We start from the raw sequence: 27,616 nt of genomic DNA on the forward strand, positions 1-27,616 counted from the left end.
TCGAATTCTTCATACAATACCACAGCTCCTTATGCTTTCTCCAGGTCCACAAAGACACGATGCAACTCCTTCTGGTCTTCTCTAAACTTCTCCATCAACATCCTCAGAGCAAACATCTCATCTGTGGTGCTCTTTCTTGGCATGAAACCATCCTGCTGCTCACTAATCATCACCTCACTTCTTAACTGACCTTCCACTACTCTTCACCATAACTTCATGCTGTGGCTCATCAGTTTTATCCCCCTGTAGTTACTACAGTCCTGCACATCCCTCTTATTCTTAAATATCGGCACCAGTACACTTCTTCTCCACTCCTCAGGCATCCTCTCACCATTAAACAATCTGGTTATCATGGCATTAACAATCTAACCCTAGTCCCCCCAAACATAACCCTAACCCCCAATAAATAAAGCCCATGCAACTCGGCCTTTTATTAAATGAAGAGTTTATTCTTCGGTAGTAAAACGTGAGAAAATCATAGCAGCTATAAAGAGCTTACAGTCATTGTTCAGAGATATTGATCCACAAATCATTTTTTTTTTAGATAAATCGGAGAAACTGTACAACAATGTGCAACCAAAGATCAGGAGCCTAAAATATCGAGTATATAAATCTATGATTTCCCCCACCCCCCCATTGTAAATAAGATAGAAATTATTTACAAACTAGACTAAAAGCTGTAGGCGTACAAAAGAAAGTTCTAGAAGAAGTAAAAACAATGCTTATGCCGCCAGGTCTATATACAGTAGGTGTAAACTATACAGAAATGCGAGGCCACCACAGTCCAATTCCCTTCCAAAGATCCATCCAGCAGAATTTTTTTTTTTTCGTTTTTTCCTTTTTCGACTTTCTGACTTCCGCAAAAAAAAAAAACGAGATGGACAACGAGATGACTACGACAGAATAGGAAACGTAACGAGTCAGTTGACAGACCATCGCTGTCCTACTTCTTCTCTTTCTTAAGTTCCACTTTCTTGCTCCGGGGAACCAGAAACACGCTGCCGTCGGACGTCTGCTGGAGCGAGTAGTCGCTCGGCGAGTATGGCTTTCCGTCCTCATCGCGCAGCATGCTGAAGACCTCCAGGTAGAGGCTGTTGAGCTTCTGCTTGAGCTGCCGCAGGTTTTGGTGCTGCTCCCCTTTCTCCTTCAACAGCTTCTCCTTCTCGTTCTTCAATGAGTCGAGTTCGCACTCCAACCCCACGATGTTCTCCATCTTCCTCTTCCGGCAGTTCTGGGCGGCAACTTTGTTCTTGCCCCGCCGACGGATGTCCCTGATCAGACTCAGCTGTGACTCGTTCAGCTGGTGTTTGGACATCAGCTCATTGAAATCTTCCACAGGGAGGTTGATGATCTTGTCGACGGTGAACGGGATCTGAAGTGTCTTGGCACGCTGCTCGTCTCGTGAGAGACGAGCCTCCAGGCGGCTCCTCGACTTGTCTTTGGTGAAAGGAGTCTTGAGGTAACCCGGGCTTCCAGGTGGCTCACTGTCTGTCTCGTCTGAACTTAGGGTTGATAAGGGTGTGGACTGCGATGTGGTCACAGGAACCTGGTACTCATCCATATGGTAGGACACTGGGAACATCTCTGCATATTCTGCTTGGACACTTCCAGGATTGCTGTCTAACTCTTCCATGTCCGAGTCATTGGTTGTTAATGACGCACTTTTGTAAAGGGAAGATTCTAAGGAGTTGCCTGGAGAGGGCGCCTTTGGGCTCGAATCCATGGATACTCCAGAATCCGAATCAGGGATATCGGGACCTTCTTGCACTGTTTTGCCCGTAAACGGCTCATCCATTGAGAAGGTGGCAAAATCCATTGGCGAGTTGCTGAGGATTTCAGTAAGGGATGCGTCCACTTCAGGCACAAGGGGCTCACTGTTGTTAGGCTTGGGGTTCATCAGGTCGGGATAGAAGAGGAAGGACCCGTTCAGATCTAAGGCATTTACGGTCATCTGGCTGACTGGCTCAGGTGGTAACCCTGCAGGGTAAGGACCATCATAAGCTCCGAGAAAGCCAGCTGGGCAGCCCGTATTTGGTCTTTTCAACATGTCTGGAGGTTCGGCCACATAGAAGTTGTAGTTGGCATCTTGAACTTCCTGAGGCTTGCTGGAGTTTGCATAGCTGGGCAGATCCATCAAACTTGTATTCTGCATGTTCAGGCACTCCTAATTAAAAAAAAAAAAAGACATTTGAACTCATTAGAAAAAAAAAGTCTCTCTATTATAAAAGAAAATCTTGAGACAAGACTTTTTCCAAGAGATTTTTTTAAGTCCCACCCTCCTCTCCACCATTTTCAACCACGCCCACGGTCCTCTCACCTCTCATTCATGTGAATATTTTGTCAGACACAGTATCTGTGCTCTCAGCTCTTACACACTTTTACGTTTCTCTCTTTAAGTTTCCAATAAAAGAAGACGTATTATGTTCAAATCTTATTGATGAATTTCATCCCGCAAGGTTATCAACAGAAGAAATGAGTACACGGGCAATCCTAGCACCGAGAAACGATGACGTCAAATGAATTAAAGTGAAAATAGTCGATTGCTTACACGGCAATGACACGTAAAATTTTAACAGGTGACAAGAAAGGTAATGTAGTAAATCTTCCGCGGATATCATTAGACACCAAATATGATATGCCATTTGTGTTAAAACGTTTACCGTATCCCATTTGAATAGATTTTGCTATGACAATTAACAAATGTCAGGGACAAACATTCGAAAAAGTCGGTTTATTTATTAAAGAGAAAGAAACGAAATTCACCCAAGGGCAATCTTAGCACCGAGAAACGAGGAAGTCAAACGAATTAATGGGAAAAATTTTGATCGGTTACACATTAAATTGGTTAAGTGCGTCCAAAATTGTCGATCGGTTACATGGCAAATTGGTTAAATGCGTATCAATAGACTCTGCTGAAACAGTTAGTGGTGATTGTGCAGAAGATTAAAACAACAACTGACAATATCACAAAGAATATCTACAACCGTTAAAACTATCCAGTCTTACAACGCACGAATTACTGAAGAAAGATGAATGTATGCAAGAAAGGTAATGTAGTACATCTTCCACGGATAACATTAGACAACAAAAGAGATCTTGATATGCCATTCGTATTAAAACGTTTACCGTTTCCCGTTAGAATAGCTTTTGCTATGACAATTAACAAATGTCAGGGACAAACATTCGAAAAAGTCAGTTTATTTATTAAAGAGAAAGAAACGAAATTCACTCACGGGCAATCTTAGCACCGAGAAACGAGGAAGTCAAACGAATTAACGGGAAAAATTTTGATCGGTTACACATCAAATTGGTTAAGTGCGTCCAAAATTGTCGATCGGTTACATGGCAAATTGGTTAAATGCGCATCAAAAGACTCTGCTGAAACAGTTAGTGGTGATCGTGCGGAAGATGAAAACATCAACTTACAATATCACGAAGAATATCTACAACCGCTAACACCATCCAGGATTACAACGCACGAATTACTGAAGAAAGATGAATGTATGCAAGAAAGGTAACTTAGTACATCTTCCGCGGATAACATTAGACAACAAAAGAGATCTTGTTATGCCATTCGTATTAAAACGTTTACCGTTTCCCGTTAGAATAGCTTTTGCAAAGACAGTTAACAAATCACAGAGACAAACATTCGAAAACGTCGTCTTATTTAATAGAGAGAAAGAAATGAAATTCAATCATGGGCAGTTATATGTTGCGTTGATGCATATGTAACAATTCCCATTAAAATAACAATCTGTTTAAATTGTACATCCACTTCCCCATACACGAGCGGCAGACCTGCAAAGAGGCTAGTGCGTATTGCCCGCCCGGGGGTTGGCGAGCGAAGCAAGCAGGGGGCAGAGTCCCCTAGTAATTACGCGTTATTAGAAGAGAAGCTGAAAGGAATGACGTCAGCTATACCATAACAAGTCAAGGTCAGGGCGGTAAGCTGACATGAGGTATTCGTAGTCCATGTAGGGAATGCAGAAGATCTGGGCAGCCTGAATGACTGGAAAGGGCCATTAACCGGGTCCAGTCAGCCATGGTGTCTACCTACTGTCTGAGGAGGGAAAGACCATAAAGCAAGACTTCTCAATGTGAGGGGACAACGAAAGCTATGCCATCTGGTCTACTGTGGCACAGATTAATTTAAATGACAGTTACAGTAGGAATGTGTCGTGACACATGGTGCATTGGATGCTTCTGCATATGGGACAGAGTGCCCGTGCTAACCCCTACCCACTGTTGAAAGTGCCTACAATGGGCACACGAAGGTCCAAACTGGACCTTACATCAATGGAAGAAGGTCCCTAATCTAATGAATCCCATTTTTTGTTGCAACATATGGGCAGCCAGGTACACGTATGTTGTTTACTTAAAGAAGAGATGTCACCAGGACAGACAAGCCAGTGGAGGGAATGTGTTGTTTTCAGCAATGTTCTGGAAACCCTAGGTCAGGGCATTTGTGTTGACGTCGATTTGACGTGTACCATCTACCTGAAACATCACTCCAGACCAGGCACATTCATTCATGGGAATGATATTTCCCAGTGGAAGTGGCATCTTTTAGCAGGATAATATACCCTGATGCACCCTGCTTGGGCTGCTCAGGAGCACAATGAGAAGTTCAAGGTCTTCATTCAAAATGGCCTCTGAATTTCCGATATCTCAATCCAATTGAGTATCTGTGGGATGTGCTGGATGTACAAGTCCGATCCATGGTGGCGGGAGTCAGAGGATCTGCCGCTAACATCCTGCTTCCAGATACAACAGTTTGCCTTCAGAGGTCATAAAGAGTCCATGCCTCATACAGCCAAGCACTGATGCCTGCATAGGGGTCAGATTTATTTGTTCCTAAGAAAGTGTCTGTCCTCTGTCTCAAACCCTTCTCTTTTAAAGGATTTGGACAGGTTGCCACTCAAACATCTAGCCCCATCCAGCATGCTCCCGGACAATAAATGGCACCAGGATGCACTGTGAATAGAAGACAAGCCGGTGGTGGGTCAGCATATGGAGGAGCAACAACATATTAGGCAGGTTGTCATAATGTTCTGGCATACCAGCTGGGAAACCCTGGGCACCTCTACCTAAGCATCGCTGTAGACCAGATACATCCCTTCATGGCAACTGTATTCCTGAGTGGAAGTTGCATGATTCAGTATGATAATGTGCCCTGTCACATTGCACAAATTATTTGGGAATGGTTTATGGAACATGATGAGGAGTTCCAAAGAGTTACCCTCGTCTCCAAATTCCCCAGATCTCAATCGGTGGGATGTGTGAGAAGAACAAGTCCGATCCACGGCAGTTCCTCCTCGCAACTTCCAAGAGTTAGGGGATCTGCTGATAACGTTCTGCTGTCAGATACCAAGGACAACTTCGGAGATCTTGTCCACTCCTTGCCACTGCAGGTCATCGCACAAAGGACCATAGTAGGCAGGTGGTCATAAAGGTTTGGATCATCAGTATATATAGTGATAACATTCTCGTCCTCACAATTTTTCTATCTTCAACTGCCTGCTGATAGGGACTGATGATAACATTCTCGTCCTCACAATTTTTCTATCTTCAACTGCCTGCTGATAGGGACTGAATTGTGTGGTTTTACTGTATATAGCGCCTTTTCAGGTTCTCCTGACTTTCAAGGATACACACTGCTGCCACTCAGACATCTAGCCCCAGCCAGCATGCTCCTAGACACTCATCTCACCCCACCCAGTCTGGAAAGCACTGGCCGACCGCTGTCATTCAGTCCTATTTTCACACAGACTTAGTAGTGGGCACAGAGTAATTTATAACGTCACACGACATGACACACTCGTTTCTCAATGTTTTCTTTAGCCTAAAAATTATCAAAAATTCAATCTCTATTTTTGTGGCTGGATTTTTGGAGGTCTAATGAATGGGCCCTTTAGGTCCAGAGGGCCCAGGGACTACAAGGGCATCCCCTACACCAATTCTCATCGTCAAAGAGTGGCAATGTGTTGCATGTTGATTAGCACTGGCAAACAAGAATGTGACAATGACACTCTAAACCTACTAGTATGGCGGGGACACTGGGATAAGGGGCTGCAGAAGAACAGTGCCCCCTGCATGTAGGAAACACCCGACGGAGTGGAGCCTCCCAGCTCCAGCAGGTGACATGCAGCCCCATCAGAGCTCATCAAATTTTTTTATTACCTCGAGATTCTGAGAGCCCGCACGCCAGGGCAGCTGTTCAGGTCAGTTGAGTTTCTCGCTTTGAAACTCTCCATCTCCTTAAGGTTGGCAGCTTTGTCCGATAGACTTCAAAGCTGGCGTCTTTCCACATGCGCAAGTCATTAAGTTATATTGCTTGTTTCTGTGCCGCATTCCACAAGGAACACCATATTGGGATTGGGGGTGTTGGAGGGGGTAAAAGACAGCTGTGCCAAGGGCTCACTCTCCGCCTGCCTCTCAGTCGGGGAGAAACAAGAGGAGCCATTAAAAAAAAAAAAGACTTTGAAGCACACGGCCTGGTCACGTTCACCAGATGAGGAATCTACATCCTGGGGGCCCAGATACCCGATGGTTCTTTAAAACTGTGCCCGTCCATATTGGTGGCATGAGAAGCCTAAAACCTATTAGGGTCTTGAGTGGCCAATAAGTGTCACAGGCTATACGTGCAGCTCCTCTCTTTGCAAAGTGGCGTGCCACGACCCTGCAGTCATGTGTGTGCAGAATATGTGTGTTGGTGTGTCTGGCTGCTGGCAAAGGCTCCACCCCCTGGCAAGAGCCTGAATTGTGTTATCCAGATTTGAGAATGTTATCCCATTTATATCATATTATATTTAATAGTTCAGGCAGAACTACAGAAATAAAGACTGAGCCAATAATCCATCCATCCATCCATTATCCAACCCGCCATATCCTAACACAGGGTCACGGGGGTCTGCTGGAGCCAATTTCAGCCAAACACAGGGCGCAAGGCAGGAAACAAACCACGGGTAGGGCGCCAGCCCTCCGCAGGGCACACACACACACCAAGCACACACTTTAGAATCGCCAATGCACCTAACCTGCATGTCTTTGGACTGTGGGAGGACACGGGGAGAACATGCAAACTCCAAACAGGGAGGACCCAGGAAGCAAACTCAGGTCTCCTTACTGTAAGGCAGCAGCGCTACCCACTGTGCCACCATACCACCCCACGTGTCAAGCATACACAAGGAACATGCAAACTCCACGCAGGGAGGACCCGGGAAGCGAACCCGGATCTCCTAACTGCGAGGCATGAGCCAATAATATAACAGATATTTGAATAGTGAACAATTTTAAAAGCTGACTGCTTAGCGCCTCTGAGAGGTCCGTGTGTGAATCCCATGCCCGGTCCCTTCTCTATGTGCAATGTGCATGTTCTCCCCGGGTCGCAGTGGATTGTCTTTAAAACTCCTCTGATACCCCACCGATGTGCACGATGGGTACCTGACCTGCCTTGTGCATGAGTTTGCCCTGCAACAGACTGGCACCCCATTCATGCTCATTTCCAGCCATGACCCTGCCAGGCTAGACTCTTTAACTGCTAATTACAGAAAATTGATTTTAATAATGATGATATAGAGACTCATTATACTCTCTATGAAAATCACTATACAATTTTTGAAGGATTGACTAATTAGATTAGTATTAGCTTTAACATACACCGTCCACTTCTCCAATACTGCCAGTCCTCCCTGCTCGTTCTCCCCCCTTTTGACGTGGGTTTCCTCCGGGTGCTCCGGTTTTCTCCCACAATCCAAAGAAATGCAGGCTGGGGGAAGCTGAATTGGCCTTGTTGGGTGTGTATGTGTGTGTGTGTGTGTGTGTGTGTGTGTGTGTGTGTGTGTGTGTGTGTGTGTGTGTGTATGTGTGTGTGTGTGTATGTGTGCGTGTGTGTGTGTGTTCACCCAGATATGGTCTGATTGTTCCTGCCTTGTACCCAAAGCTTTCCTGGGATTGGCTCCAGCTTCCCCTGCTCTGGAGCTTAAAGAATGCATGGATGGTTGGCACAGAGGTGGGTGGCGCTCACGGACTTGTGACAGTACGTGTGTCACCTCACTTGGATTCCGGTCAGTTCTCTCGGTATGCTTACTGAAAGCCAAGGAGTAAACAAGGATGAAGTTAATGAGGAAAAAAAAAAAAAAAGGCAATGGCGGGCTATAAATAACCTGAGGGTACAGTGCCAAGATATAATGAATTCCCATGCGACCCTGACAATAAAGGCCAAACTGCTTTTAATTAAGCCGATTGCTGCTAGGGAAGAAAAGACCTGGCGCTAAAACATGAGACGGAAGGGAAATATGATCACCAGAGGCACACCTGTTTAATACCTGGGACACAAAGAGAGGCTTGTACACCCCCCAAATACTTTAGTAGGGGTTTTTTTTAAGTTCCCTATTTAATCCTCACCTGTAATTCGGGAATGGAGAGAAGCTCCTGCCAAGCTTGTTCCATATCCTGTTCAGATTTGCTATCCAGAAAAGGTGACATGAGCACAGGGTCCTGAGTCTGTGGAGGCGGGAGGGGAGCCAGCAGGACCTGGCTGTCCTCGGTGGGCTCTGGAGCTGGGGGCTGTGAAGCAACCTGAAGATACAATGGAAGGGAAAGAAAAAATGAGCACAAGAGCAAATGTCAGCTCATTACTGGCATCTCAACTCTGCTGCATATCCAAGAGAAGACGGGTACTGTCATGGTACAACACCCCAGAAACCACAGTGAATCAGGCAAAAACAAGACCAATATTATATAGTGCCCTTCCTATGTGTTTTATATTGCCTTTCATTTCTAACAATCCCGTGAATAGTGCCTTACACTATTGACCTGTTCATCATTCTTTTAATATTGTCTTTCATTACTATCTGCTATTATATAGTGTCTTTTGCTTTTATTTCTCACATAGTGCTTAACACTATCAATCTATAATATAGTGCAAATAGCACTCTATAATATAGTGCCTTGTACTGTATGTCTATCTATCTATCTATCTATCTATCTATCTATCTATCTATCTATCTATCATATAGTGCCTTTCATATCCATCTATCTATCTATGTATCTATCTATCTATCATATAGTGCCTTTCATATCTATCTATCTATCTATCTATATCATATAGTGCCTTTCATATCTATCTATCTATCTATCTATCTATCTATCTATCATATAGTGCCTTTCATATCTATCTATCTATCTATCTATCTATCTATCATATAGTGCCTTTCATATCTATCTATCTATTTATCTATCTATCTATCTATGTATCATATAGTGCCTTTCATATCTATCTATCTATCTATCATATAGTGCCTTTCATATCTATCTATCCATCTATCTATCTATCTATCTATTTATCTATCTATCTATCATATAGTGCCTTTCATATCTATCTGTAGTGTCTTTCTATTACATAACACAATATTATATACAGTATATTCAGTCTATAATATCATGCTGTTGATATCAGTCTCTTTCTGTCATATAGTGCTATTCCTTTTCATTTATAAAATCTTTAAAGTGTGAATTAAATGTATTTCTTTTAATTTGATTTTTTTAATAACTTTTGTAAAAAAAGTGTAGTCTCAGAGTGCTGGAGCAAGTTCACAGATAAAATACAATTAGAAACTTTATAAATTGCTAATTGCGTAATGACTATATATATATATAGAGAGAGAGAGTTGTGCTTATGTATTCCTGTTTGTATGCACGCCTGTTCTTGTACAGTACATGTTGTGATGGAAAGCAGAGATAGTTTAGCATCCTGGCCGGAACGAAGGTCCACCTTTACCTGCCCAGGATGTCCTCAAAATGGTTGCACCACATGGATGGATTGGCACCCTGGCCAGGATGGTGGTTCCCTTGCCCGGCTGGGAGGGCGCTATAATCGAAGGAGCAGAGAGAGACACGGCCTTTGGGTGGCCAGGTGTTCCCCCAGTATGCTAAGTAGCAGCAGACACGGTGGGACTCCTATTTGTAGGCCTGGAGGGCATTATGGGAGATGTAGTCCTGATGGGTGGCCCTTGATGGGATCCTTGGGTGCCACCAGGGGGAACTATTGGGAGGAGGCTGTTCCACCTGACCCTAGCACCTATAATTGTTGGCGTTGAGGCGAAAAAAAAAATAAAGTGAAAAATGTATAACATAATTAAAATGACATGAAAGCAGGATTCAGTTCTGCATTATCAAAAGCTATAAATGACTCAGAAAAACATATAAATGTAATCAATTGAGATTGTGATTTTTGCTTAGTGTTTAGAGTTTTGACCTTTCCCGATTTTACGGTTTTTGGCTTCATTTCCAGGTCCTTTGTTCATTTCTAAATTCACTTAACACCCCCATAATGTCGTATACTGTACGCTTGACACAGTTCTCATTCATGGACCCGGAATTCTTCCTAATGCATCATCGCTGTGTCGCTGCCTGCCATACTATCAGCGCCCGTTGCACTAACCAACCTCTCCCTCTGATAGCTGTGGCCGGGGTCTGGATGGCCGTTTGGCTGAAACATCGAGCGGTGAGAGCCGTTTGAGTGCTCAGGTGTCCACGCCCGTCCCTATTCAGTGGGTGGTTTTGTACGTGAGCTGGTAGTGTATATGCCGGCGACTGTCTGGCGTGTTGTGTGTACAGCCATGTGTATTCTGTGCTACGTCGTGTACATTTTGTAGTTGTGAGCGAATGAGTGAAGTGTGCGTGACTCTCTATCTGGGTATGCATGCATGTGTACTTATAAGGAGGATCTCCCCTCCTGTGTGTACTCCAAATGAATTTACAAGGCCTGTGCATGGCCGGGGGTCTGTATTTGGCCTTGTATATCTTTGTAGAGACCTCACTGTTGTTGCGTAATTGTTATAAAGTGCATGCAGTATCTCTGGGTAGCCATTTTTGTGGGTCACTCCTGCTCATGGATTTGCAATGCTTGCATCTTTATTAATCTACACACGTGTATATGGAATAAACATCCTCTGACCATATATATATATATATATATATACATATTCCAGGGTGGGGGACCACCCCTGCTCACTCACCTGGACTTCATCTACCAGCGGGAAGGTCTCAGCCAGGAGCTGCATGCACATGTCAAAGGAGAGGACTTCCTCGGAATCTGGGACATTCTGAAAACATTCAGTGGGGTATCAGTAAATTCAAAATGGCACAACAGTCATGCAAAAATGAACCTTATGCCCTCGGACCACCCACCCCATCCCACATACCTGCTCGCTGGACAACGGGGGACTCTCAGGCTTGTTCGGTGGAGCTGGCCGAGGAACAAACTCTCCTGTCTCTTCGTCCAGGTGCAGCTGGGACAGCCAGGCTTTCTCCTTCTCCTGCTGCACTTGCTCCCGGCGCTCCTCTTCCAGTTTCTTCTGCTTCTCGAGCTCGTTCTCCTTCTGCCTATGGATGTAATCAAAGACCTCTCGCCCAGCACCAAGGTCTATGTCCTGCCTCCACAAGATGTCGATCAGGTCCATGTCCTGCAGTGACACACACACACACACACACAAAAGCAAAAACACGTGGGTGAGTACGCGCTCCAAGCGTGCTGAGCGGCAAACACTAGGCTGGCACGGTGACGGACCTCCTGGCACCTCCAGGTCTTATGCGACCAGTGCCAGTGCAGTGCCGCTCCTGCTGCTGCTGTAACCTAAAACATGCATGCATAATTGATGCCCTGCTTCCTTTTTCACCAAGTCAGAAGCTCTATTCACACCCCACACGCTTGTGTAATTAAAGTGCTGCTTATCGCGTGTGAATTAGACGCCGTAGTCCGGGGCTGAAGAAGTCAAACGCGTGTCGAGAATTCGGCCACTTCTCCCCACTCAGATACCTCGCCGGCCTAAGAGAGAAACGCAAATTTAATCAGCTGCCTCTGGCCTTCACTCACCCATCCTACTGGGAGAGGAGACCACCACCAGTATGTCACATCTACTATACGCGTGCAGGTAGGTAAGTAGGTAGGTAGAGTCTAGAAACACACACACACACACATCAACATACAGCGGCATGCAACACGCAAATCCAGGAGCCCACCTGAAACACAAATACACACCGATATCCACACTCACGCACACACATAGTGATTTACACACACTAGTACACAAAAACACACAGACACATAATAGTACACACATGCTTTCACCATTTCTGGAAAGGATTTGATTCCACAATGGAGCTTTAAAGAGACCTGAAGCATCTAAGCAGACGGTAAAATCAAGATGGACTACACAGTCTACGTGCAGTAAATAAAGTAAAAAAAATAAAAGAAATAAAAACAGTCACAGCTGAGGCAAAAAGAGAAGATCAAATAACCAACTGGAGGGGCTCCACACACTGGGAATGGTCAGAGGAAATGTTGGAAACTGAAAGGACATGGTAACAGTGTTGGGGGGGAATGTGGCCAAAATGACAATGAAGGTAATTAGACTACCACTGACAGGAAACGGAATATTAGATAGATAGATAGATAGATAGATAGATAGATAGATAGATAGATAAAAGGCACTATATGATAGATAGATAGATAGATAGATAGATAGATAGATAGATAGATAGATAGATAGATAGATAGATAGATAGATAGATAGATAAGGAACTATATAATACATAAATAGATAGATAGATAGATAGATAGATAGATAGATAGATAGATAGATAAGGAACTATATAATACATAAATAGATAGATAGATAGATAGATAGATAGATAGATAGATAGATAGTGTGGTTAGCGGCTGGGGCGGTAACCAGCCGGGGCGCCCGGAAGGACCAGAAGAGGGATTACGCCTCCTCCGGACCTCGAGGGGGCAGCTGCCCTGGTTGGTATGGGGACCACGGGAACAGAGCATGGAAGCTCAACCCTATAGGGACCCGTGGTCACCACCAGGGGGCGCCCAGATGCCTGTGAAGCCCTGGACGTCAGCATTTCCACCACACCCGGAAGTGCTGGGGAAAGGAATACCAGGGACACCCGGAGTGCTTCCGGGTGCTCAGCTGGCACTTCCGCCACACCAGGAAGTGCCAGCGGAAGTTCATAGGGAGGCACCTGGGTGCCTCTGGGTGAAGATAAAAGGGGCCGCCTCCCTCCATTCGATAGCTGGAGTCGGGTGGAAGAGGATGAAGCCTGAAGGAGAGGAGTGAGGTGGTGAAGAGTAAACGCATTTTGAGGGGCCAAGACTTGACAGGTGATTGGTGCACTGGGCATTGGGCACTGGGTTGTGGGTTTTGGATACTTGTAAATATGAATAAACATGTGTTGGTGGTTGAACCAGCAGTGATCGCCTGTCTGTGTCCGGGCCAGTCTCCACAATAGATAGATAGATAGATAGATAGATAGATAGATAGATAGATAGATAGATAGATAGATGTGAAAGGCACTATATAATAGATAGATAGATAGATAGATAGATAGATGTGAAAGGCACTATATAATAGATAGATAGATAGATAGATAGATAGATAGATAGATAGATAGATGTGAAAGGCACTATATAATAGATAGATAGATATTATTCTGTTATTTACTGTCTTGCATGTCTATCTAATGTAATGGACAAGGGTGGTCTAGCATCATGTCAGGAGTGGATGAAGCTCCTTCAGGCAGATGGATGGGGTGTCCCAGCTAGAATTGCGCAGTACACTGATAAAGTCAAAGTTCCGATAACAGAAACATTTAAAAAAAGTACGGCACTCGCCTTCCAGGATTTTCGCAAATGGAAGTAAACATCAATCAGCTTTCCACTTTAACCAGCAACCCCCACCTTTCCCCCATGACACTCACTTGAGCTGACAAGATAAAAAATGTGCTTAGAGGGACTTGAGGAGACCACAAGCTTCGGCACAATCGAGACGTCACGAGGGGGTTTATTGCTTCAATGCCCACTTTATGCTATCAAGAAAGGGAAGTGGTGTGCAGTACAGTGAGATGGCGAGGCGCACCAGGCAGACACCCAATTGTGGGCCACATGAAGGAGACTGGAGTAAGATGTGTTCCCTTTTTCCAGTTGGGAGGACATAATGCAAGGGATGCTGGGAGACTGCCTTGTAGAGCTGGGTGATCCCAGAATGCCCCAGGTGGCAACACTCCTCTAGTGGTACTCCCACCAGCTCTCACAGATGTCCAGGCCTGCTGAAGTCACGTTGGGTGGCCCTGCTGGGTTTCTTGGCTGCGGCCAGAAGACGTTTATCATGTCCCGCTGGAGTTTAGACTGCGACAGTACAGAAGTACGCAGACAGAAACAACGATGAGGAAGGAAGTTCAGAACGGTCAAAACTCTTCAGTGCTTTGGTTCAAATGCCATTTTGTTTAATGACAAAGCACATAAAAACAGGAGACCTTAAAAGAAGTCATCAGGGCAGAAGCAGGGAGGACGTGGTGCCCTGAACTCCCACCTCGACTTCTCTTTATCGTGGCAGGGGGTGCACTGGGGCGCCTCCATTCACCTCTTTAATTCTTATCATTAGGAATGCAGTGATGCGGCTTCCACCAAAGAAGCCATTCCTAAACCTCCGTAACACAAAGCGGAAGAATTTCATCACCACCCAGACTCATTGAATAACAAGCCACAATGTGAATCACATGGGGGTCTGGGAGAATAACATCAAAAATAATACAACCTGTGACCAAAAAAAAATTCCCCTATTGAATAAAGCCTTGTGTAACTCAATTGGATTTATTCCAATGAGAAATACAAGAGGAAGTGGGCGCCTGTCCAGCTGGCAGCGGTTTCCCTGATACTCCACATTTACAGTACAGACAATCACGGAAGTCTTACAGGGGAGTGACGAGAGAAGCACATGGCTCTTCTTCTGTTTGCTTTTCTTTTGCCCACCAAGTATGAAGAAATCCCATAAAACAATTCAATAAAACTAGCAAGCAATAAATGAAACACATAAACTCATCTGCTGCGTGGCATCCTTTTCATGAAAACGCTTAATATAGATTATGGGTAGCAGAAAGATGGGTGGGGGGCAAAGCAAGGGGGTGCAGTGATTGGATAGAATATCCCAACAGCAAATAGGAACCAATCCTGGGTGGGATGCCAGCCCATCATTGGGCACCCCATGCAATCCCCAGTGCTCATCCAGACGGGGACAGCCTTTTAAGGCGTGTCTCGCACTCCAAGGCCGTCTGCTTTGGGGGGCTGTTTCCTTACATTGTTTCAATTTCAAGTTAGTTTGGTTTGCATGTCAAACTGTAAACATTCAAGCGAACCAGAAGTATCAATAGACACCCCATGAGTGTGACACGGAAAAGAAATTTCACAGAGGGTCGACAACACTTGTGTTTGTGTAGCTAACTGAAAAACTACTTGGAAATGATGACACGAGAGTGAACAACAGAAGACACGCTCGGCTAATGGCGCACACTGAGGCTCATCACATCAGTCTCTGTTAACTGTATGCTGTTGTTGTGCATTCACTCTGCAGTGGTCACCATATGAACAGAAACGCAGTTTAGGTTATCTGACATCACGTGTCTGCTGTTTCAGAAAATTCATCAAAATTAGAACACGCATTGAGAGGACGGCCAACTGTGTGTGTCACTTTAGTAGTGGACAACTAGGACGTTTGACCATCGGTCTCACTGGCCACTGTCATTCGTTTCTCGACACCTCTGTTTGTGTTTTGATCAACCCGATCACAAGTGAATTTATCGCTCTTTTATTTTAAAAACACAGTCAACTGCCATCTGATCGCACACACAAGAAGGAATCGGGGCAACACTGATTGGCTAAGTTTGTGTGAGTCGTTTTGTGTGAATTGTGTTACATTTGTACCTGTCAGTGTATTTGTTTGTTTGTAATGCTGCATGTTAATTCTCAACTTAACATCTTCACATCTATCTATCTATCTATCTATCTGAGTATTATATAGTGCCTTTCACATCTATCTTATCTATCCATTATATAGTTCCTTTATCATCTATCTACCTATCTATTTATTATATAGTGCCTTTCAAATCTATCTATCAATTATATAGTGCCTTTCACCTATCTATCTATTTATCCATCTATCTATCTATTATATAGTGCCTTTCACCTATCTGTCTATCTATCTATCTATTATATAGTGCCTTTCAAATCTATCTATCAATTATATAGTGCCTTTCACCTATCTATCTATCCATCTATCTATCTATCTATCTATCAATTATATAGTGCCTTTCACCTATCTGTCTATCTATCTATTATATAGTGTGTGGTCCCCCAAGAGGTGCCTCCTCCAGACCGCAAGGGGGCGTCCGTCCTGGTTATGTTGGGGGCCTCGGGTAGAGGGCTTGGAAGCCCAGCCCTGTAGGGACCCATGGCTACCGCCAGGCGGCGCCCCGATGCCAGTTTATCCCGGGAGCCCGGCATTTCCTGGTGTGGAAAGATGACAGGGGACACCTGGACGGCTTCCGGGTGCGCAGCCGGCACTTCTGCCACACAGGGGTGTGGCCAAGTCTAATTGCCAGGAAGCAGCTGGAGCCCATCCGGGTTCCCATAAAAGGGGCCGCCTCCCACCAGTCATTGGTGGATGTTGGGAGGCAGTTGGCAGAGCTGGAGAGAGGACTGGAGGCGGCCAGAGGAAAGGCACAAGGACTGTGAGCCCTGGACTTTGGGGAAATCGGTGCAAGAGGCACTGGGGGTGCACATGAGCACAAAACATTGTAAATAGTGTAAATAAACAGTGTGTGGTGATAAACAATATGTTGTCCGTCTGTGTGTGTCCGGGCCAGCTTTCACAAGTGCCTTTCAAATCTATCTAGCAATTATATAGTGCCATATCTATCTATCTATCTATCTATCTATCTATCTATCTATCTATCTATCTATCTATCTATCTATCTATCTATCTATCTATCTATCTATCTATCTGTCTGTCTATCTATCTATCATCTAGTGGATTTGCTATGATTGTTAATCTCTGCCTTCTTTTGCAGTTTTCTGTGGTTGTGTTTTGTGACACCAGCACCTGATCAAAGTCCTGTGCAGCCACCTGTGACGTGTGCAGTGTATTTTTCCTTTATTAAGTAACTTAATAATATTAATGCAGCTCTTTTCTGCAGTTTCTGCTAGTAAAGTTTGTAAATAACATAGGACCTTGAACTCTGAGTGTAAATAGGCAAGTGCAGTTTTGAAATTACACCTTAGTGTTTTAGTATACTACTAGCTGTGCGATCTGTCTAAGACATATACATGAAATATAAGGAATCAACGCAGACCTTACTTAGCATTAACATTTGCAGTGCGCCTTCTTTTGGAATTTATTTTGTAATTCATGTAGTCATAAGATGTGTTGAATTTTTCATTCCAACAGATGGCACAACACAAATATCAGCACTGCTGTTATGAATGCCTTACCAAATGGAATATAACAGAAACTTTGCGATTTGACCGACAGACGGCTATACAGACCACACACACACACACACACACACACCCACAGGCGGAGTGGTGGCTCTGAGGCTCTGAGGAGTGGTTGCCAGTTCGAATCCCGTAAATTCCAAAAGGGACTCTTCTCTGTTGGGCTCTTGAGTAAGGCCCTTACCCTGATGTTCTTGGGCCAGAAAAGACAAAAATGGATTGGACTCCAAGTGCAGAAAAGCAAACACGGCCCATAGCATACCCACTGTGAAGCCATGGCGGTGGCCGCATTGTGCATTGGTGGGGGTCTTTCCCTTCAGCAGGGACTGGGCCATTGGTCAGGATTGAAAGGAAAATGGGTGCACACCCTAATTCTGGAGGAACACCAGCCAAAGACGGGTAGGTCATTCACCTTCCGACATGACAACGATACAATACATCCTTTATCCAACCTGTTATATCCTAACTACAGAGTCTCCGGGGGTCACCTGGAGCCAATCCCAGCCAACACAGGGCACAAGGCTGGAAACAAAACCTGGGCAGGGTGCCAGCCCACCGCAGTACAATACAATACAATTTATTTTTGTATAGTAGCCCAAAATCTCACAAGGAGTGCCACAATGGGCTTTAACAGGCCCTGACTTTTTGACAGCCCCCCAACCTTGACCCCCCCAAAAAAAAACCCTTGCAGGGGAAAAACAAAAAATGGAAGAAACCTTGGGAAAGGAAATTCAAAGAGAGAGACCCCTTTCCAGGTAGGGTGGGCATGCAGTGGGTGTCAAAAAAAGGGGGTGAATACAATACAAAAGAAAGAACAGAACACAAGTCATCCTTAAAACAATAGAAATATTACAAGTACACAGCAGAATGCAACAGGAGATAACCTTTCTATATAAACTGCTCAAAAAATGAAAGGACCCCTTTTTAATGAGAGTAGAGCATCAAGTCAATGACACTTGTGGGCTATTGATCTGGTCAGTTAACTGGCAGAGGGGTTTGTTCATCAGTTTCAGCTGCTTTGGTGCACTAGAGGGGTAACAATGAGAGGACCCCCCAAAACAGGAATGAATGGGTTAACAAATGGAGGGAGGCCACTGACATTTTTCCCTCCTCATCTGGTTTGTCACTCGTTTTCCATTTGGCTACGGTCAGTGTCACCACTGGTAGCATGAGGCCATACCTGGACCCTACAGAGAACTTCTCCAGGCATATCAATACCACGTGGCATTGCCAGAAGGTTTGCTGTGTCTCCCAGCACAGTCTCAAGGGCATGGAGGAGATTCCAGGAGACAGACAGGCAGTTCCTCCAGGAGAGCTGGACAGGGCCCCTCGTAGAAGGTCCTTAACCCATCAGCAGGACTGACTGGTATCTGCTCCATTGGGCAAAGAGGAACAGGATGAGCACTGGCAGAGCCTACAAAATGACCTCCAGCAGGCAGGTAGGCCACTGGTGTGAATGTCTCTGACCAAACAATCAGAAACAGACTTCATGAGGGTGGCCTGAGGGCCCGACGTCCTCTAGTGGGCACCGTGGCGCTCGATTGGGATTTGCCATAGAACACCAGAATTGGCAGCTCCACCACTGGCGCCCTGTGCTTTTCACAGATGAGAGCACCCCGATATATATAATCCAACGTCTGTCTGTCTGTTTTTCAAGAGAGAACTAGTTAACGGATTTAGATTAGGTTTTTTGCTTGAACATTCCGATTGATTTTGCGACTTCTCTCATCACATTAACCCTTTCAGGGCGGATGTCGACTTTTGTCGTTACTCAGGGGTAGAGGACGGTAATCAGCTGCAATCTGTGACAAATCTCACTGTTTTGTTTTAGTCCGAGTTAGCCTTGTTGATTTGACCTCAGCTCCTGACCTGCACGTGCCTGATGAGCGAAGAGCAAACAACCTCTAAAATGGCATCGACCTCTGACGAGTGACTGAAGTGAACGTGCAAAGCAAAATACTCTGAGGACGACGTTTTGCGTGTTATCGCTGAATCAGACTGGGATCTTCAGACTCCGATTTGGATGAAAGTGATCTGGAGACGGAAACCGAAAATGAGGTACCAGCATCAGCGGATCGTCCCCCGGCACGTTTATGTTTATCTACACCAGTGGACTCAAACTCCGGTCCTGGAGGGCCACAGTGGCTGCAGGTTTTCATTCTCACCCTTTTCTTAATGAGTGACCTGATTTTGTTGCTAATTACCTTCTTTTGAACCAATTTTAATTGACTTGCTCTTGAAGACTCACATCCATTAATTGTTTCTTTTTCCTTAATTAGCAGCTAAACAATCATAAGATAGGGTGGCACGGTGGCGCAGTGGGTAGCGCTGCTGCCTCGCAGTAAGGAGTCCCGTGTCTGCGTGGGTTTCCTCCCACAGTCCAAAGATGCAGGTTACGTGCATTGGCGATTCTAAATTTACCCTGGTGTGTGCCCTGCAGTGGGCTGGCGCCCTGCCCGGGGATTTGTTCCTGCCTGGCTGGGATTGACTCCAGCAGAGCCCGTGACCCAGTAGTTAGGATATAGCGGGTTGGATAATGAATGACTGACTGACTGACAATAATGAGATATAAAATGAGCCAAAGCAGGACCAGCACACTGTGTCTATCATAAAAAGGTGAAGGTCTCAGGGAAGTTGATCTGCTCAGGTCCCCAAACATTTGACCAGAGCTCTTAGAAAAGAGAAAATCAACAGTTTCAGAAATGTCTGCAATTGCACAATGAGAGCAGCAACAAGCCATGGAATTAAAGAGCGAATTTAATTAACAATAAGACGCTGTAAGCAATTGGTTGGAGTTGGAGGCCCTGACTTAGTTGGTCTTCTGGTGGCTCCCTCACTTGACATTTCATTTCTGTTTGGGTGCCACTGAAGGAAAGAAAAAAAACAACTCAAGAGGAATGATGAAGAAATTCAGGGGAAGAAATACAGTGGTGTGAAAAACTATTTGCCCCCTTCCTGATTTCTTATTCTTTTGCATGTTTGTCACACAAAATGTTTCTGATCATCAAACACATTTAGCCATTAGTCAAATATAACACAAGTAAACACAAAATGCAGTTTTTAAATGATGGTTTTTATTATTTAGGGAGAAAAAAAAATCCAAACCTACATGGCCCTGTGTGAAAAAGTAATTGCCCAAAAGAAAATTGTTCAAAATTGTTCAAAAATCACCTAACTGTGGTGTTTCACACCTGAGTTCAATTTCCGTAGCCACCCCCAGGCCTGATTACTGCCACACCTGTTTCAATCAAGAAATCACTTCAATAGGAGCTGCCTGACACAGAGAAGTAGACCAAAAGCACCTCAAAAGCTAGACATCATGCCAAGATCCAAAGAAATTCAGGAACAAATGAGAACAGAAGTCATTGAGATCTATCAGTCTGGTAAAGGTTATAAAGCCATTTCTAAATCTTTGGGACTCCAGCGAACCACAGTGAGAGCCATTATCCACAAATGGGAAAAACATGGAACAGTGGTGAACCTTCCCAGGAGTGGCCGGCCGACCAAAATTACCCCAAGAACGCAGAGACGACTCATCCGAGAGGTCACAAAAGACCCCAGGACAACGTCTAAAGAACTGCAGGCCTCACTTGCCTCAATTAAGGTCAGTGTTCACGACTCCACCATAAGAAAGAGACTGGGCAAAAACGGCCTGCATGGCAGATTTCCAAGACGCAAACCACTGTTAAGCAAAAAGAACATTAGGGCTCGTCTCAATTTTGCTAAGAAACATCTCAATGATTGCCAAGACTTTTGGGAAAATACCTTGTGGACTGATGAGACAAAAGTTGAACTTTTGGAAGGCAAATGTCCGCTACATCTGGCGTAAAAGGAACACAGCATTTCAGAAAAAGAACATCATACCAACAGTAAAATATGGTGGTGGTAGTGTGATGGTCTGGGGTTGTTTTGCTGCTTCAGGGCCTGGAAGGCTTGCTGTGATAGATGGAACCATGAATTCTACTGTCTACCAAAAAATCCTGAAGGAGAATGTCCGGCCATCTGTTCGTCAACTCAATCTGAAGCGATCTTGGGTGCTGCAACAGGACAATGACCCAAAACACACAAGCAAATCCACCTCTGAATGGCTGAAGAAAAACAAAATGAAGACTTTGGAGTGGCCTAGTCAAAGTCCTGACCTGAATCCAATTGAGATGCTATGGCATGACCTTAAAAAGGCGCTTCATGCTAGAAAACCCTCAAATAAAGCTGAATTACAACAATTCTGCAAAGATGAGTGGGCCAAAATTCCTCCAGAGTGCTGTAAAAGACTCATTGCAAGTTATCGCAAACGCTTGATTGCAGTTATTGCTGCTAAGGGTGGCCCAACCAGTTATTAGGTTCAGGGGCAATTACTTTTTCACACAGGGCCATGTAGGTTTGGATTTTTTCTCCCTAAATAATAAAAACCATCATTTAAAAACTGCATTTTGTGTTTACATGTCTTATATTTGACTAATGGTTAAATGTGTTTGATGATCAGAAACATTTTGTGTGACAAACATGCAAAAGAATAAGAAATCAGGAAGGGGGCAAATAGTTTTTCACACCACTGCATTAAAAAATGAGTCAATTAAAATGAAAGGGAAAGGAGTTAATGAGCAGCAAAAACTGGTCACCAATTAAGAAAAGGGTTAGAATGAAAACCTGCAGCCAATACGGCCCACCAGAGCCAGAGTTTGAGACCACTGCTCTGCAACATGGCCTTGTTCATTGTGAATTCCTGCCTTATGCCTGCTGCAGTCACAATCACCGTCAGCACCCCCCCACACACACACATACACAATGATGGCATGAGTGGCATCGGAGATAACATTCATTTCTGTCGTAGCCATGACCTTCACTCGTCGTGTATATTGGCTGAAGTGCCCAATGTCAAATGTCACCCCTGTCCTTTAGTATTCAGTCAAAGAGATGCTGGCTGCTCTTTCTTTTGCATATTGACTGCATTATAAACCTGTGCCCCCCCCAGGACATGCCGGTGGCGGGTATTACTGGGGTGTAATTATCTGCCAAGCAGAACATGCCAAGTGTTGTCATTTTGGCTCAATAATTACACAGTCCCGGCCTTTCCCGTCACCACCCCTGACTGTCAGGCTGTAATTTCCTTGCTGGGAAGTGATCCGACTCCCGATCGGCACGCAAGACACCCACATCGCGCTCCCTTGTTAACCCTTTGCGGTGTTGGACTGAGTCCAGTGCCATGTAACACACAATGCAAACAATAAATAAATCAATAAATCAATAAATGAAAAGTATAAAACCCCAGCACACCACGCCTTACTTTGGATTCCTCATCTAAATGTTACGGAATAAAAGCAGGCAAGTCAAATTGCAGAATGCAGTGCCACCTGCTGGGTAGTCTGCCTGCCTGTATATACAACTTGACAACTGTTCAAAAGAGAAAACCACGTGGGCAGTGCGTATCTTAGCTGCAGGAATGCTGCCATTATAAAAGACATATTTACAGATGGCACCCATGACAGACCTCAAGAATCGTCTCAGGGAAGCTTCAGGATTACGATCACATGATTGATAGTTTAGCCACAGTATTTATAGGTGCTGCCACCTGGTGGTGGCATCGGCAAACATTGCATTGGTTGGTCACCGGGTGATGCTATCGCAAAACAAAGAACTGCTAGGAACTCCTCATTTCATTGGTTGACTGACAACGAGGTCTAAGTGCTAAGAGCTGAACTGTCCAATCAAAACACACCATGAGATCATGGGTCCAAATGAGGCATACATAAAATACAGAAAGGCGCATCAAGCAAAATGCAGTGGCCATATTCTTAATGCAGAATTATCTCTTCAGTATTTCAGGTGACCAGAGGTGGGTAGTAACGAGTTACATTTACTTGAGTAACTTTTTAAAAATTGTACTTCTAAGAGTTGTTTTACTGCACCATACTTTTTACTTTTACTTGAATACATTTGTGAAGAAGAAACGCTACTCTTACTCCGCTGCATTGGGCAACACTGGACTTGTTACTTTTTTTCCATTTGATACGCTATATATTTTCCAGAGAGAAGCCTCCAGTGGATCTACTGCATGACTATTTCACCAATCAGACGTAGCAACAATAATCACATGACTCCGTTTCACTAATCAGACGTAGCCATGCAGTCACACGGCCACACACAAACTTCCTGCGTCTGCAGCCTGCGAGAGACTTTTTAGTCATGCGGGGCTCCTGTTCAGTGCTAAACGGTCACAGCTTCGCTGCAGGAACCTTGAGAGCCAACTCCTGCTAAAGCGTAACCATCACTTCACTGAGTGAAGAACAAGCTCGTGTTAACCAAACATGTACAGACACAGACAGTCCAGGTAGAGTGAGACTTGTTGTACGTGCACAAGCTGCCTTGTTCTAATGTTATTTTCTATCAGCCATGCTATTTGGAGGGAAAGTGTGTGACGATGCTGGTCCCCTACAGACTCTGAACTCTGCTGAACCCACACCGTCGATAGTTATGACCGAGATGAGCTGACATTTCAGGATAATTCACTGATGAGGCCAGAGGATGGTGGAAAAAGTGCTCAAGTGCTTTTATTAAAAACCATTCAAAACAAAAGCGTCAATGGTGCAGTGTTCTAAAAAACAGTACATATATAAATCCATAAAAATCAATAAATAAATCCGTTAAAAATCTGAGGTTAAAATGCAGACTAACTCCTCCTGATCCCAGCCCACCTCCTACTCATTCTGCTGGCTCACCCATTGCTTGCATAGCCGGCGGAGACACAGCAGCCACAAACTCCTTTCGGCCGACCTCCATCTTGGCTGCCTCCAGGCATCACGGCCAGAACCGTCCGAGGTTGGCTCTCCTCCCTTCTTCCTTCGCACTCATGTTGTCGCACCTTGGAAGACTGGGGAGGGCACCTGCCTTGCTCGCCACACTCCACCCGAATGTTCAGTGGGGCAAACTAGCTCCTAGAGCGCCACAGCCAATGCTTTTTCACGAGACCCCAGCTCGCACCGCTTCCTCTCTCCAAGTGGCCAGATCGTCGTTCCCAAGCCTGCCTTTCATATCTTTTCTCATTTTCTTTGATTCTCCTTTCTTTTTTTGTGCTGACCTGTATATATATATTTATATATATATGTTTATATGTGTATTTATATATATATATATATATATATATATATATATATATATATATATATATATATATATATATATATATATACTGCTCAAAAGAATTAAAGGAACACTTTTAATCAGAGTATAGCATAAAGTCAATGAAACTTATGGGATATTAATCTGGTCAGTTAAGTAGCAGAGGGGTTGTTAATCAGTTTCAGCTGCTGTGGTGTTAATGAAATTAACAACAGATGCACTAGAGGGGCAACAATGAGATGACCCCAAAACAGGAATGGTTTAACAGGTGGAGGCCACTGACATTTTTCCCTCCTCATCTTTTCTGACTGTTTCTTCACTAGTTTTGCATTTGGCTACAGTCAGTGTCACTACTGGTAGCATGAAGGAATACCTGGACCCTACAGAGGTTGCACAGGTAGTCCAACTTCTCCAGGATGGCACATCAATACGTGTCATTGCCAGAAGGTTTGCTGTGTCTCCCTGCACAGTCTCAAGGGCATGGAGGAGATTCTAGGAGACAAGCAGTTACTCTAGGAGAGCTGGAGAGGGCCATAGAAGGTCCATAACCCATCAGCAGGACCAGTATCTGCTCCTTTGGGCAAGGAGGAACAGGATGAGCACTGCCAGAGCCCTACAAAATGACCTCCAGCAGGCCACTGGTGTGAATGTCTCTGACCAAACAACCAGAAAGACTTCATGAGGGTGACCCAAGGGCCCCATGTCCTCTAATGGGCCCTGAGCTCACTGCCCAGCAGCATGCAGCTCGATTGGCATTCGCCATAGAATACCAGAATTGGCAGATGCACCACTGGTGCCCTGTGCTTTTACAGATGAGAGCAGGTTCACCCTGAGCACGTGACAGAAGTGAAAGGGTCTGGAGAAGCCATGGAGAACATTATGCTGCCTGTAACATCATTCAGCATGAGCAGTTTGGTGGTGGGTTAATGATTGTCTGGGGAGGCATATCCATGGAGGGTCACACAGACCGCTACAGGCTTGACAAAGGCACCTTGGCTGCCATTAGGTATCAGGATGAAATCCTTGGACCCATTGTCAGACCCTATGCTGGTACAGTGGCTCCTGGTGCACGACAATTCCTGGCCTCATGTGGTGAGAGTATGCAGGCAGTTCCTGGAGGATGAAGGAATTGATACCATTGACTGGCCACCACACTTTCCTGACCTAAATCCAATAGAACACCTCTGGGACATTATGTTTTGGTCCATCCAATGCCACCAGGTTGCACCTCAGACTGTCCAGGAGCTCAGTGATGCCCTGGTCCAGATCTGGGAGGAGATCCCCACAACACCATCTGTCATCTCATTAGAAGCATGCACCGATGTTGTCAGGCATGTATACAAGAACACAGGGGCCATACAAAGTGCTGCGTATAATTTGAGTTGCTGCAATTAAATTTTGGCAAAATGGACTAGCCTGCCACATCATTTCTTCACTCTGATTTTTGGGGCCTTTGAATTCAGGGCTCTGTAGGTTGATCATTTTCATTTCCATCAAACGATGTGGCATCCTTTCATTCCTAACACATTACCCAGTCTATATCAGTATAGATATCCAGGAGGATTTCTTTTTCCCATTGAGATCTGATGTGTTTTCAAAGTGTTCCTTTAATTTTTTGAGCAGTTTATATATATATATATATATATATATATATATATATATATATATATATATATATATATACACTCCCGTCTCCATGGGCCTTAATTACACGCCGCAGGAAGCCAATGAAGCAATTCAGAATGAATTCGCTCCAACTACCTCATTAACTCCCCGCGTTCGTGCAATTGCGCCCAAGGAGAGCGACACGGCTTTATGGATTTGAAGCTGGCATTTTGTTGTTTTTGAAGCCATGGACCCGCTACACCACAAAGTGAATACGCCGTATTATACCGTCAGTGTACAGGAGATCTCGTCACTGTGAGTAGTCTGCACTGTTCAAACAGACATGTCACCTGCTGGAGGTATCGGCTTCAAAAGCTTTGTTGTGAAAAACTGGGATTTGGAACTTTGTGTTATTTGTGCATCGTTATTTTGTAAAGATGTTATTTATTTTTACTCATTTTTTATTTTATTATTTGGAAATAGAATTTGCACATTATTTTATATTTTTGTCTGTATTATTCCAACATTTCTAAAAAATAAATCATTTATTATGATCACACAGTTACTCAGTACTTGAGTAGTCTTTTCACCAAATACTTTTTTACTCTTACTTCAGTCATTTTTTGGATGACTACTTTTTACTTCTACTTGAGTAATATTAGGGTGGCACGGTGGCGCTGCTGCCTTGCAGTTAGGAGACTTGGGTTCACTTCCCGGGTCCTCCTTGTGTGGAGTTTGCATGTTCTCCCCGTGTCTGCGTGGGTTTCCTCCCACAGTCCAAAGACATGCAGGTTAGGTGCATTGGCGATCCTAAATTGTCCTTGGTGTGTGCCCTGTGGTGGGCTGGCGCCCTCCCCGGGGTTTGTTTCCTGCCTTGTGCCCTTTGTTGGCTGGGATTGGCTCCCGTGACCCTATAGTTCGGATATAGGGGGTTGGATGATGGATGAGTAATATTATTTTGAAGTAACGCTACTCTTACTTGAGTACATTTTTTGGCGGCTTTATTCAATAAGGGCGTGCACAAAAAGGCGAGCTTCAAAAGGGCGACTTCAATTGAGCACGGCGAATAAAGGCGTTCATAGATAATTTTATACGTTCAATCATTGCCTTTATCTAATACATTTTCTGTAATAATTTTGTTGCGTTTGCCTTTATTCACTGCGCCCAATTGAGGTCGCCCTTTTGAAGCTCGCCTTTACTTATGCGCCCTTATTGAAGGATACCATTTTTGGCTACTCTACCCACCTCTGCAGGGTCACTGTAGGGTAGTGATGGGAAGTTCGGATCATTTTACCGACTTGAGTCTCGTTCAGCAAAATGAACAAATCTTTTTTCGAGTCATTTCATTCAATTCTCTTTCCGGCTCAGACTGCATACTAGGTTAAGCTTATGGGGCTGTCACGTGATGAACGAACGACTCGAACCCGAAGACTCGAGAGATGAACTAATCAATTCTGTTTCCAGCTCAGACTGAGTTGGTTAAGCTTATGGGGCTGTCACGTGATGAACGAACGACTCAAAAAACCCAAAGACTCGAAACAGGTGAATCAATAATTC

The 27,616-nt window shown here is 44.5% G+C and overlaps 1 protein-coding gene across 1 annotated transcript in view; it reads right to left on the reverse strand.

Moving 5' to 3' along the window:
- Positions 1-428: 428 nt before the first annotated feature.
- Positions 429-27,616, reverse strand: part of LOC120531884 (nuclear factor erythroid 2-related factor 2-like) — a 64,817-nt gene continuing 37,629 nt past the window's right edge. Inside the window, exons 2-5 of the mRNA XM_039757711.1 lie at positions 11,208-11,468; positions 11,022-11,108; positions 8,407-8,580; positions 429-2,164 (exon numbers count right to left, since the gene is read on the reverse strand). Coding sequence (XP_039613645.1) covers positions 944-2,164; positions 8,407-8,580; positions 11,022-11,108; positions 11,208-11,468 — 1,743 coding nt within the window. The 3' untranslated portion in view covers positions 429-943. The remainder of the gene's footprint in view (positions 2,165-8,406; positions 8,581-11,021; positions 11,109-11,207; positions 11,469-27,616) is intronic.

Source organism: Polypterus senegalus, chromosome 6 (genome assembly GCF_016835505.1).
Source record: "Polypterus senegalus isolate Bchr_013 chromosome 6, ASM1683550v1, whole genome shotgun sequence".
Classification (NCBI taxonomy): Eukaryota; Metazoa; Chordata; class Cladistia; order Polypteriformes; family Polypteridae; genus Polypterus; species Polypterus senegalus.